This window comes from Sinocyclocheilus rhinocerous, unplaced genomic scaffold, assembly GCF_001515625.1.
Source record: "Sinocyclocheilus rhinocerous isolate Xijiao unplaced genomic scaffold, SAMN03320098_v1.1 scaffold493, whole genome shotgun sequence".
Lineage (NCBI taxonomy): Eukaryota > Metazoa > Chordata > Actinopteri > Cypriniformes > Cyprinidae > Sinocyclocheilus > Sinocyclocheilus rhinocerous.
In genome coordinates, this window is record NW_015626376.1 from 391,231 (window position 1) to 404,922 (window position 13,692).

Below are 13,692 nucleotides of genomic sequence, written 5' to 3' on the forward strand. Positions count from 1 at the left end.
TAATATAAAAAAGTTATTTTACAAATGTAAAAGTGAAATGAATACGCCTCAGGCTGAAGGAAATGTAAATTCACGTCTGTACAGTAAGTAGAGGGCCTCAAACAAATCGCATGACGAATATGACGCAGGAGAAGAAAGTTCAACACTATTCAGCAATAACACAAATGTAACAAATGTGTCATTTTTGCTTAGTATGGTTGAAGTGGATCATCGAAGGTCAGTAGCGAAGACATTAGTTAATAAAATGGGATTAAATACATAAATGACATTTAATTATTGCAGGTTTGCATTTGACTGTTTTTATTCCTTTTGAGGAACACTGAATCTGTTTTTGTGCAGGTGAGATGAGTAAACACATGCATGTTCATGTTTAGTCTAGAACTACAGTAAGATCATGTTCACAGTGCGCACAACGCCTCTGCACTAGAGCTGGGCGACACTGCAAATTTTGGCATCGATCCGATACCAAGTAAATTCAGGGCCAGTATCACTGATACTGATACTGATACTGATACTTTTTCCTTTTAAAAACATACATTTAAATGACCAATTACACTTTGAAAATTAACAATAACTAATGTTGATATGTCTAAAATAGCTGTGGATATTCTTTGCCTTTCTGAAAGGATTATGAAAGCAATGCGTAAAGTTTCATGTTACGCATTTTCCTCCCATAGAAGAGAGTTATAAAGAAAAAAAAACTTAACGTGGCTTAATGCATTAAGAAAGTAATATTTAAAGGCCAAACTCAGTGTACTGATGATGCAAACTGTATGCAGGCAAGCAGCCGAGGATATGAACGCAAAGTGCATGCATGTGAAGTGTTTTCCTCTAATAGAAAACCATTATAAAAAAGCTTAACATGGCTGGTTGAAGACAGTGATACTGTATAAAAAGCCCAAATTCAGTAAATTGAATGGGTCTAGCTTCCAGTCTCATCCGCTTTAAGCCATTTTTAGCTGTACAAAACAGCTGGCTTTGCTGCTTTTTTTCCGCTGTCACCATGGCAACACAAAAGCTGTCAGTCAAGACATGGGAAACAAAGTAACTGGATTCGCTTATTTGAAAAAGTAACTCAGATATGTCCTTCTAAATTAAAAAGTAATGTGTTACTTTACTTTAAGTAATCTGATTACATAACTCGCGTTACTTGTAATGCATTACTACCCCCAACACTGGATTGCAGTGGGTACAGAAGGCTCAGACTGACCACTTGTGCCGAGGTGGTGTTCCTGGGGAAGTGGTGCAGTCGTGGAGAGGTCAAGTAATGCTGATAATGTTGAGTGAGGGGAGAGACGTGGTACTGCGGCAGGCCTGGATCCACACTAAGATCCCTGAACACGAACATAGAAACGATGTCAGTCGGTCAAAGCCAAACCAAACCAAAGTCACTGAATACAGACGTACCAGTCTGTTCCTTCGGCAAGGTAGCGCGGCTGCTGCGGCACCGGCGGCGGTGGGGGAATGTGAATGGATGGAGGGTATTCATACGGCGGCCGCAGCGTCTGCGGATGGGGAAGGGTTCGGTCTGGAGCATGTCTGCTGGGAAAAATCACAACCAAACTATTAGAGACCGAGTCAGCTGGATGAATGCCTGAACCGATTATAATAATATACCAGAAAAACAAATATTTTACTAGTTTGGATATGAAAATAACCACTGATGAATTCTTCTCAGTAAGACATGGAAGATGCATTAAGACACTACAGGTGAATAGGGTTAAAAATTAAACTAATAGATATCACCATACTTCCCCAGTTGATTGATTACATTAGGAATTGCAAACGTTTTTGTATTGCAAGTTTTCAAAAAAATATTATGTTTAAATATGCACTAATTTGCATACATTTCCAGAATAGAAATGTATGATTGATGAAATGAATGTTTGATTTTGTTGTCATATTAGAGTTAAAGGTTGGATTTTCACTCCATAATTCAGAAAATACAGTCAAAAGACAGAGAAATAAAATGTTATGTAAAAACATGTTTTTAGGAATGAAAGATAACCTGGTGAATGATAAATGAGCAAACCCCTCTGTAAAGCCCTTCAGAATATAAATAGGAATTAAACTAAAATTTGGTGTAAGTGCTGCTGAAGTGGAGAAAAGGCTTAAAGAGTGCAATGAAATAAACACTTAAAAGTGTATTTTGGACGCATTCTTTCCACTAGTCTGAAGCAACACGGCAAAAAATTATTTTCTTAGTGTGTGTGTCTTGTTTTCTAGAATAAATATCTAAACATTCTTGAATCAAGATGCATTTACTTGACAAGTACAATTATTTAAAATATTAAATCTTGTTTTCAAAAAAAAAAAAAAAAATCAAAATTTTCTTAGTTTTTGCTTAAAACAAGCAAAGATATCTGCCAATGGGGTAAGAAAAATAATCTTAATTCAAAAGCTAAACAAGATTATTTTTCTTGCCCCATTGGCAGATATTTTTGCTTGTTTTAAGCAAAAACTAACACTTTTTTTTTAATTTTATTTTTTACAGAAAACAAGATATATCTTAAGTCATTTTACTTGTACAGTAAATTCATCTTGATTCAAGAATTTTTTAGAACACTAAGAGAATCATTTTTTTTGCAGTGAATACATTATGAAAAGCCAAATCACCCAAATTCTCAAAACCAGTCAATGAAAAAACTATGTTTTTGCTTGTAGTATCTTGCCTCAAGAACATAAATGAACTTCTAAATAAAGTTCACAAAGACACTAATCATTAATTATGAGCGTACATAAGGAGCACCATCCCAGTGGCAATTCTGCCATCCCTCTACATAGTACCACAAGCCTTGGGTTCGAGCCTCCTTTGAGGACAGCAAACCAAGCTCGTTTACCATTAACTATGGTCTTAAGACTGGATGGGCAGGCGAACTTGTGAAGTATGGTTGATTATGAGCTGAAAAGCTGTCATACCTGGGCTGTGGAAGTATCCTCCTGTGCTGGGCCTCCAGGATCTGCTGCTGGATGAGGTATTGCTGGTGTAAAGCCTGAGGTAGGAAGGGTGGGGCCGGGATGTCCTGGAACGGTGGTGCTGGTATGTGGTTGAGGGGTGGATGTAACGCCGCGGCTGGCTGGTGCGCGGGGCCAAGGTGATGGCTCATTCCTGTCTGAGATTGTCCTGGATGGGGCATTGGGAAATCAACAGGGATTTGGGCCTGGGGGCCTACGTGGAAATGCCGGCAAGAGGTAGCATGACTGTGCTGATGCCTGCTAAAATGAGATCCTGCAACAACAATGACATCAGAGTGAATTATGAATGGGATTAAACCGCTGCTGGACGCTGGCCTTCCTCCTTTCCTGAAGAAATCAATCATCAGCAGTGGGGTGTGATGGGAAATTAAGAGTGAAGGTGAGCGAATTGTGTTTGAACAGCGTGTTTGTGTTAATATTTTGGTTTGGGATGCTATTATTCACACAGTTAGTGTTTAGGATTGGGAATCAAACTTATTATCGGATTAGACGGTGTGAACAGGTAACTGAAGTCAGTGCCGTTCACCAATTAACGTAAATATCATGACTTGCAACTAGTTCAACCTCTCACATTTTGCGGTTCAATTTTGTCCGTTTTCTTCTATCCAAACACTTTGTCACTCTACAACAATACAATACCCCAATTCGTTTTAAATAGTCATATTTACAATAGCATGATGCACAAGTCTAGTTCACGTGGCATATATCAACTGGTTATGAGTCATGAGGCCAGTTGCATAAACACTTGTCTTAACTAGCTGTTAGCCAAGCCAGTTTTACCTTTCAGGTTCAAATTAGACAAGTCTACCTTTTTAAGTAACTGATCAAAGCGAATACGAATAAATCCCACGTATCAAAACGTTCCAGTCCTATGACCTTCATCAGGCATAAGTAACTGATCTTTAAAAATTACAACCAGTCCTGGAGAAAAGTTTGATGACTATCTTAGATAAAAGTTTATGCAACAGGTCACTGAACTTTTCAGGTATCACTCTCATTGTAGAATCGTTGCTCTTTTGGAAACCAAACTGTGTGGTTTCCAACTGGTTCCCAAACCAATAAAGCCCAAACCTAAAGATAAAGATTACATTGGTAATGTTACAAAGCATTAAAACAAATATGGACCACTAACCCTAGACCTAGCATTGGTAGAACATCCTGATGGATAACATGATCAGATCCATCAATTACTTTTCTTAAGTCTCAACTTTTCTTGAATGCTTTGTGATTGAGTTGTCCAATGAAGTTGGCTGTGTTTAACAGTTTTTTGGGGAAATAATCATGCATATATCAACCGTATTCTACAGCTGTGAACAGAAGTGTCTCCTCACCTCGGCACAGCAGATGTGAACGGAATGAGACACAGAAAAGCAGAATTACCCATTTCTCCACTCTACTTTCTGCTAGCAGACACGCACAGACTTCAGAATGAAGGAATCGAAAACACATAAGCCTAAATCACCAGACGAAATCATGTAGAATGTGTCACACAGAGAAATGGGACATGCCCATCGCTCGCTGTGTGTTAGTGAGAAAAGATTCAATCACAGAGATGAAATGTGTGGATACCTGGACACGCCACAGAGAAATGCCACGTTTACATTGCATCCGGATCGTTTACAGTGAGAAGACTTAAAGGTGCGGCGGTAAGACCGTGATTGGAAACGGATCTAGTAGGATCTCGTTCAAATTTTGGACGTCTACGGTCATCGTGAACGCACACTGCACCTTTAAGTGCCTCAGCGATGAGCGTAAATGACCACAGATCAACTCATTGAGATCTCATGGTGAAAAAAGCGAGGAAATCAGTCTATCGGTCACAGCAGAGGGAGGAGGTGGGGGGAGACAATAAATGGAAATCAGCAAGAAGCACACTGGAGGTTAGGAAAAATACTATATTCTTTATTGAAAAATATTAGTATATGTGGATTTGTGTCATCCTAGCATTGGTAGAACATCCTGATGGATAACATGATCAGATCCATCAATTACTTTTCTTAAGTCTCAACTTTTCTTGAATGCTTTGTGATTGAGTTGTCCAATGAAGTTGGCTGTGTTTAACAGTTTTTTGGGGAAATAATCATGCATATATCAACCGTATTCTACAGCTGTGAACAGAAGTGTCTCCTCACCTCGGCACAGCAGATGTGAACGGCCTAGTTATTTAGCGACTACCAAAAGCAGACTGAGAGATGGAGATCCTGGACAGCTGAAGGAATCCACAGCTGCTTTAGGTTCTCAGCCAAATGTCTGAGCGAACATTAAAAGTCTCAGTGCTCTGGATTTAGACCGAAGCTGCTGTGTTTTCATGCGAGCTGTTAGCCCGTCACGCATTATCAATGAAGGGATTTGCGTTTTATAATGACAGAACTTTGGATACGTGTGTGGGAACTATTTTCCAAAGCAATATCCATGTGCTGGCAAAACAAAATCTCAAAGCCAATGACATCTCAATGGACATGAAGTAGGACATCTTCCTGAATCAACAGCCTCTGTTGGTTCTGGAACAACAATCATAGTCCAGACCTCATCCATTGCCCACTCCTGAAGAGTTAAGAACGAGTCTGAAATCTGTTTGGTTGATAGGAATGTTGTTCTAGGACTGACTCTTTACCTTTAGGAACATGTTTACTGTGATTTATCCAAGAGGAGTGATTAACCCTTCAACTCTAAACATTCAATTTGGTCCATAGAGGCAAAATAACATCAGAAGCAGCAGACATCACAGGAACCCAAGGCTTTTGCTGGTGCAGGGGCAAGACATGCAGTTAGCATGCTTTATTATGAGCTGACATGTGAACATTAATTTGTAGAGCAATAATTGCATGTCCTGGCATGACTAGGCTATAACTCCTGTTGCAAAAGGCTAACTTTACATCAAATAGGCTGCATAGAAGTTAAATGTCCTTCCTTCAGAAGTACTACTGATGTTTCACTGTGTATTAATAATGAAAGACGGGTGAATGTTTGAAAGATGGATTGAGACCGAGTTTGTGGTGTTGTGATGGAGTTATCTGCCAGCTACTTGCAAGACAACAAATGAATGAGGAAATGAATCAATGCACCACTGTATGGGTTTGAGAACACTTCACTATCATAGTAGAAATGGGAAAAAATGAGACACAGAAAAGCAGAATTACCCATTTCTCCACTCTACTTTCTGCTAGCAGACACGCACAGACTTCAGAATGAAGGAATCGACAACACATAAGCCTAAATCACCAGACGAAATCATGTAGAATGTGTCACACAGAGAAATGGGACATGCCCATCGCTCGCTGTGTGTTAGTGAGAAAAGATTCAATCACAGAGATGAAATGTGTGGATACCTGGACACGCCACAGAGAAATGCCACGTTTACATTGCATCCGGATCGTTTACAGTGAGAAGACTTAAAGGTGCGGCGGTAAGACCGTGATTGGAAACGGATCTAGTAGGATCTCGTTCAAATTTTGGACGTCTACGGTCATCGTGAACGCACACTGCACCTTTAAGTGCCTCAGCGATGAGCGTAAATGACCACAGATCAACTCATTGAGATCTCATGGTGAAAAAAGCGAGGAAATCAGTCTATCGGTCACAGCAGAGGGAGGAGGTGGGGGGAGACAATAAATGGAAATCAGCAAGAAGCACACTGGAGGTTAGGAAAAATACTATATTCTTTATTGAAAAATATTAGTATATGTGGATTTGTGTCATGATAATAAGTCCATGCAACAAATAAAACAACATTGACCAATAGCAAGGCCCACCATGCTCAGTACAGGGTTAACAGAACAAAAGCAACATCCAATGAGCAGATGCATTGGCTACAGCACGTTACAGTACATCTTTACTACAGAAAGATTACATTGGAGTCTATTCAATGTAGAATCAAAATAATGTGATTCATGCACTGAAGTCTATTACCAGAACAAAAGGTAGAGAGACCACAACCAAACAATAGACATTTGCATTGCTCTAATAGAGGATCTCAGTAGCAGTGCAGGAAATCAACATCCCTGCCAAATGGATGGCATTTTGGACGCAATTTGGATTCGATGCAATTGGAGCCAATCGTCAGCTAGTTGACGTGTTACTCATTTGGGTGGGTTTTTTTGCTTTTCCTCAAACATGACTGTGAATGATCGTGTAAAATCAGAAGTGCGATGAATGGAGCACACGTTATGCAGGTGACAGCTAAAGGTTTTGCATCCAAATGCATCCATTTTACAGGAATTTACAAACATGTCGACTACCAAAGCTGAATGGGACATACACGAGTCACTCTTCTAGAGCTACGGATGTGGGTTAAACTACAGCACTTGACATACAGACAGTAGTTTATGCTCTAAATGTGTTAGCTCTGGTTTTAGTGTGTGTTTGTTCTCGGGAAGGGAGCAGATCTGAGATGTTTGTCGTCTTCTGATGGAAATAGGAAATGAGGAGGGATCAGAACACAGATGATCATTAAAACACAATGATCTGATAATGCAGAATGTAGATTCAGCCTCCATAGACTATGAGACAGGAGATAAGAACAGAAATAAAGCACATGAAATCAAACCATGAGACAGAAGATCAGAAACAGAAATCAAAAAAGCTTCATGAAATCAGTGATGGAGGTCAAGTTTAGTGTGTTTTTCCTCTTTAGACAATCAGCACGCTGGTTTAAATGATTAAGCTGTGTTCCAGAACGATAATTGCTCAAAAATAATCGATGTTTTTAGACATCAGCTTTTGTTTGATGAACTGCAGATACTTTCTGAGGCTGACACAACCCTAGCCATTTATTCATAAATTTTATACAAATGAGCATTACAAGACTCTAGTTAATAACTGATGTGTTGATGTTTTATTTGTTGTCCGTTGAGCTCAGGCCTGAATTAGCATCTTTAGCTTTCTGAGGTAAAACCAAATCTCACAAATAAACCTCAACAAATACATACAGCGCTCAAATACACGATAAAACGAATCGACAATCTGTCAGATAAAACGAATATCCTTCATATAAGCCAATTGGTTGATTTTAAATGCATTTTAAAGTGAAATCTGACGCGGAAAGCGTCCTTCGCTCGGCTAGCTAACAGATTATTACCTCAGATCTGAATCAAACCTCCGATTCGCTAAACAAAAAAAAACATATCACCTGGTTTTTACTAATTTTCTCCTCAGTTAGGACCTACAGCAGCATATGGATCAGTCGTGGGGTTTTATAATCATGCATTAAACAAGCAAAGGCCCTTAGATGTGATCTGATCGTGAAATAATGTGTTATAAATACCTCTATTTCTCACTGAGCCAAAGACAGGAAGAACCAAATATCCGACATGAACTAACACCATCCTTCAGATCTTCTGTTTGATGAATACAGACTGTAAACGGAGGAATAAATAATGTACATTCAGCGGGATCATATGCAGTCACCGCGAAGACAAAGAACAGCGGCGGCGGCGTTCGATTCGCCAACAAATCGCTCTGTTGAATCGGTTCTTCTTAACGATTCAATCGAACCGAGTCGCGAAGCATGTACCTGTAAGGAAGGATTCGATCGAATCCGCGAATCGCGTTTTAAACAGATTCGAGCGAACCGAGTGAATCAAAATGGCCAAAGCTCGAAACCAGCACATAAATCTGACCGCTAGAGGCGCCACTGAGGACAAAATGATTATGATGATAAGTTGAATATCAATAACTACACCACAGTTGATCTGGCAGAGCTTTAATTTCAGCAAAAAAAAAAAAATATTTTACAGTACCATGTTTCATTGGTTCACTAGCACAGCTGCCAATTAATTAAAAATAAAGCAGCAAAAACAAAATATTTTTGTACGATGCATTCAAAGGCAAAAATTGTTATTCAAGTGCTTGGATATTTACAGCTTGTGTTCTTACCATTTGCATTAAAAATAACAATAAAAATGAAAAACAAAACCCACAAAGTTAATTGAATTCATTTTGCATTAAACATCATAATACAACCATTTGTATTTTTATATAAAAAACAATAACAAATGAATAAAATATACCAAAGAATTAATTGAATTATGAGACACTTTGGTTTTTCATTTTTGGCCCATACCTACTTTCCTTTTTCTTTTGACAATTTGATACAACAACAACAACAAAAAAACTTTAAACAACTGTAAATCATAAAATAGTGTCTTAGAGTCAAGTGTACAAAGCATTGGTTGTAACAGTCTTTATTTCACATTTAAAAACAACCTAGCTGAAATAAGACATTTACACTTGCATATGTTGGTTACTAATATTATCAGATAGAAATGTTGGATTGTTTGATGGATAGGGATGCATACGCTCTTAAAAAAAAAGATGCCATAGAAGAACCATTTTTGGTCCCCAAAGAACCTTTCAGTGAACCATCTTTTCTTAATGCGAAGAACATTTTAATAATCTAAAAAATCGTTTTCCACTATAATGCAATGGAAAAGGTCCCATACATATTAAAGGTTCTTCATGAAACCATCGTTTCCAGTGAAGAAGCTTTATTTGCATCTGTTTTAAGTGTGTTGAAAGAGCCGTGTCATGTCAAAATCAAGTGGGAAAACAGCCATCTGGATTCCTGAAAGCCCAGTAGGACCTAAAACGCACTGCAGCAAAAGTTTAACATTTAGTGGCATGATGGGAATGTTTTTCTTTTATGTTCTTGTACTGCATAATTCCCAATGCTATTCATGATTCACTGACACTGAGCAGGAACCTTTAGTTGAATAAATAACCCTATGAGGTCTGCAAGGAAAGAGAAACCAATTTTTACACTGGCGAGTGTATATGTGACCCTGGAGCACAAAACCAGTCATAAGGGTCCGTTTGAAATTGAGATAAGCTTAACATTGATGTATGGTTTGTTAGGATCGGACAATATTTGAAAACCTGGAATCTGAGGGTGCAAAAAAATCTAAATATTGAGAAAATCATCTTTAAAGTTGTCCAAATTGTTGGCTATTGCTACAAATATACCCCAGCGACTTAACACTGCTTTTGTGCTGCAGGGTCACATATACAGCCACTGCAGAGCAAATATTGTTGCACTGCCGCTGTATTTATCATGATGATATTTTATTCTTCTCTACTGCTGTGCATTATGAAAAATGACATTTTTCCCCCAGTAATATTATAAAAGTGAATCAGTTGTGGAAAGGATTGCATGTTACTGTAAGGATGGAAGGAAGGACAGTGCGTTCTGTCTCACTCTGTGCTGTCGTAGTGGTTCGGTGGATCTGACGTCTCCTGAAGACTCGCGTGCGAGATCTCATCTTTATCTGACGTGCGTTTGGCGTTGAACAGATCCGATACAAAGAACACCTGCGTTGAGAGAGAGAGAGAAGTGTGTTGGTTACAGCATGGCATGCAGATATGTGACCCTGGAGCACAAAACCAGTCATAAGGGTCAATTTTTTGAAATTGAGATTTATACATAATCTGAATAAAGCTGAATAAATAAGCGCTCCATTGATGTATGGTTTGCTAGGATAGGACAATATTTGGCTGAGATTAGGGCTGCACGATAAATCGAAATGGAATCGAGATCACGATTCGACAGAAGCTGTGATTGTCATGCGTATCTTTCAGTGAAGCACGGTTCTGTGATCAGTAGTAAATCTCCATCCGAAGGCCAGAGGGCGCTCTCGCGCTGAAACTCCAAATAAACCTCGCAGAAGAAACCCAGAAATTGCCTATCGCTGCAGCTGAATAAACAGAAGATTCAACTGCTTTCATTGATTCAACGTGACTAATAAACACATGACTATGGCAATATACGGTTTATCCGAGTTCTTATTATTATAATTTTCATTAAAATAAAGTATATTTATAATGCAATGCCTTTTGCTTAAATACTATGAAATATGTTGTGTGTCTTATTCTGTGTAAGAAGCCACATCATCTCACAGAAGGATTTATTTCAAACACTCGACTGACGTTATGAAGTGAGTTTAGAGTAAAAATATGTTATTAAATGTGGTATTTTCATGTGCTTTCAGATGGAGCAGCATTTACTACACAGAGCCGTATTTCACTGAGAAGCTACGCAAACAGCTGGCATTATTGCGAACGATTTCTTCGATTTCAGAATCGCGCGATAAAATCGTGTGCGATTTTTTTTTGCGTAACTTGTCAGTGAACTACGGCTCTGTGTAGTAAATGCTGCTCCATCTGAAAGCACGTGATGATGATTTACTGCTGATTACATGACAATCGCATTCGATTAATCGTGCAGCCCTAGCTGAGATACAACTATTTGAAAATCTGGAATCTGAGGGTACAATAAAATCTAAATATTGAGAAAATCATCTTTAAAGTTGTTCAAATGAAGTTCTTAGCAATGCATATTACTAATCAAAAATTAAGTTTTGATATATTTACGGTAGGAAATATACAAAATATCTTCACGGAACATGATCTTTACTTAATATCCTAATGATTTTTGGCATAAAAAAATATATATAATTTTGACCCATACAATGTATTGTTGACTATTGCTACAAATACACCCCAGTCACAGATGATGTTTGAGACACGTGTCTGACTCTTGAGTGTGTGTTCTACAGCAAGCGCGGGAGCTGGTGCTGGAGATCATCAGGGAAAAGGATCAGGGAGATTTCCGGAGCGGCCGCAGCGACTTCGGCTCCAGACTGGGCAGCAGCATCGACGTAAGAACACCTTCAGCCCGAGATATTAACAACACTTACAGTAAACAGTGCCACGGCGGCTCCCTGTACGAGTCCAGCAAGCCTCACTTACAGTAAACAATGCCACGGCGGCTCCCTGTACGAGTCCAGTGAGAACGTCACTCCAGTGGTGTTTATAATCAGAGACGCGCGACAGACCCACGTAAAGAGACGCCGCGAGGAAAGAGAACTGCAGAGTCGGCCGAAGCAGTCGAGCCCAACTTGCTCTCAGTCTAGACTGGACATACAGCTGTAAAGAGAAATATATATGTATATGATAAACATCACTTAAGGTGAATAGGGTAAAAATGTAAACAAGTAGATATCACTATAATGCTCCAGTTGATTAATATTCAAATGAGGCATTATCTAATTAAATATGCATCAATTTTGAATGCATTTCCAGCACATAAATCTAAAGACTGGATAATGTCAGACTTGACTTGGTTTAAGTTTATTGCCGCACAGCTTCAAAGATTATACATTAGAAAAACAGTACAGTAGCACACAATACACAAATAATACAATTATATAAAAGATTCTTTAAATATGTACTTTTGAAAGTAATTGTAAACGTTTTTCTGGGTCCATCTTGTAAAACAAGTCTATAAGAGTTTGTCCTGATTGGATAATTGGGTTGATTTTGTCGTCACATTAGAGTTAAAGGATGGATTTCTCTTTTTATCACTCGATAAATCAGAAAATACTGCCAACAGACTGAAATCAAACATGTTTTTAGGAGTGAAATGTTGTATAAATCGGTGTGAATGAAATGTGAACAAACCGTCATCTGTTTTGTGTGTGTAAGCGACTTCGGAGAATTGAAATCTACAGACGCAAATAGATGAAGTGCAATAAAAGAAGTTTTGGATATTTGCTTTCCACCAGACTGAAAGAGGACTGCGGTCACGCTTCTGTTTAGTTAGTTTCATTATCACGGATTTTAGTTTGTTTTCATTAGTTTCCCGTCTTCCTTTGTTCAAGTTTTCCCGCCACTATTCATCTTCAGTTGTCATGGCAACTCCTTTAATCTGCACAGGTGTTAGTCATTTAACCCTTATTTTCCCAGTATCTATGTTACTCTGTTTCCAGCCTATACACTGTTTGTGTATAGCATGCGGTCTCGCATATCGAGTTATTTAATAAACCTAGTTTTATTTTTATCAACATCATCGTCTTCCCTGGAGTTTGTGATGTTAGTGCATAAAAAAAAAAACAGTGGTTTTGCCTGTAGCATTTTGCTTTAAATTGAATGAAACAGATGCTGTCATAAAAACACACTTACAGCAAGAAACAGCATACAGTACATGGAGAATGATGAGTGGCCAGAATAAAAGGAAAGCCTGTCGGTAGAAGATTGTACGTCATCATTAGCAAACCAGACGCAACCAGAACAATGTGTTCTTTTCTAAATCAAACAATGCACTCACAGATTCAATGCAAAAGTGTAAAAATGTAAAAATGTTACTTTCTGAATGCGAGTGTTAGTTGCACTGTTTTGCACTCACCGGCCTTCATTGATGATGACTGGATCTCCTGTGCATGTGAAGTTCTCAATATAACCGGATTTACAGTCAATGAGGCTCCAGTGCGGTTTACACACAGTCAGAAAGTGCGGCCGCAGTCGGCCGATGGTGTATTTGGCGATGTCGGTCAGAGACTGACTCAACGCCGCTCCAAACACGAATGATCCCACGGCCTTATACACACACGCTATATACTCATAACTCAAAGAAGCGCTGGACCGCACATACAAGGAAAAACACTCACTGAAGATTATCTGTGGTGAAGAGAAAACAAAATGCATGATGTTTTCATCTGAGATCGGGGCCCGTATTCACAAAACATTGTATCTTACCACTAAGAGTTCTCCTAAATAGCAGTAAAAAATAGTTTTCTCTTAAAACCTATTCACAAAGCTGCAAACTTGTACTAAGGAACAGAGAGAAGTCTTAAGCTGAAAGTAAGGGGGCGGGGCTGAGCTCATTGCTATGCATGATGTCATCAAGCTTATTAACTATGCACACAGTGATTGGCTGATAGTCTC

The 13,692-nt window shown here is 38.8% G+C and overlaps 2 protein-coding genes across 7 annotated transcripts in view; both read right to left on the minus strand.

The window, feature by feature from the left end:
• The window catches only part of ark2cb (arkadia (RNF111) C-terminal like ring finger ubiquitin ligase 2Cb), a 12,252-nt gene extending 3,808 nt beyond the window's left edge, over positions 1–8,444 (minus strand). Inside the window, exons 1-4 of one of the 4 annotated variants that reach the window (XM_016517760.1) lie at positions 8,240–8,444; positions 2,920–3,229; positions 1,408–1,542; positions 1,211–1,334 (exon numbers count right to left, since the gene is read on the minus strand). In XM_016517760.1, the coding sequence (XP_016373246.1) occupies positions 1,211–1,334; positions 1,408–1,542; positions 2,920–3,229; positions 8,240–8,300 (630 nt within the window). In that variant the 5' untranslated portion in view covers positions 8,301–8,444. Of the gene's footprint in view, positions 1–1,210; positions 1,335–1,407; positions 1,543–2,919; positions 3,804–7,077; positions 7,476–8,239 lie in introns of those variants that run through there. The other 3 variants (XM_016517753.1, XR_001636800.1, XR_001636799.1) reach the window with 3 other exon arrangements.
• A 590-nt stretch (positions 8,445–9,034) lies between these two features.
• LOC107712504 (phospholipid phosphatase 1-like) overlaps positions 9,035–13,692 on the minus strand; it is a 7,282-nt gene continuing 2,624 nt past the window's right edge. The window contains exons 3-7 of one of the 3 annotated variants that reach the window (XM_016517776.1): positions 13,154–13,425; positions 12,931–12,988; positions 11,719–11,895; positions 10,169–10,281; positions 9,035–9,566 (exon numbers count right to left, since the gene is read on the minus strand). In XM_016517776.1, the coding sequence (XP_016373262.1) occupies positions 9,557–9,566; positions 10,169–10,281; positions 11,719–11,895; positions 12,931–12,988; positions 13,154–13,425 (630 nt within the window). In that variant the 3' untranslated portion in view covers positions 9,035–9,556. Of the gene's footprint in view, positions 9,567–9,932; positions 10,282–11,718; positions 11,896–12,930; positions 12,989–13,153; positions 13,426–13,692 lie in introns of those variants that run through there. The other 2 variants (XM_016517794.1, XM_016517785.1) reach the window with 2 other exon arrangements.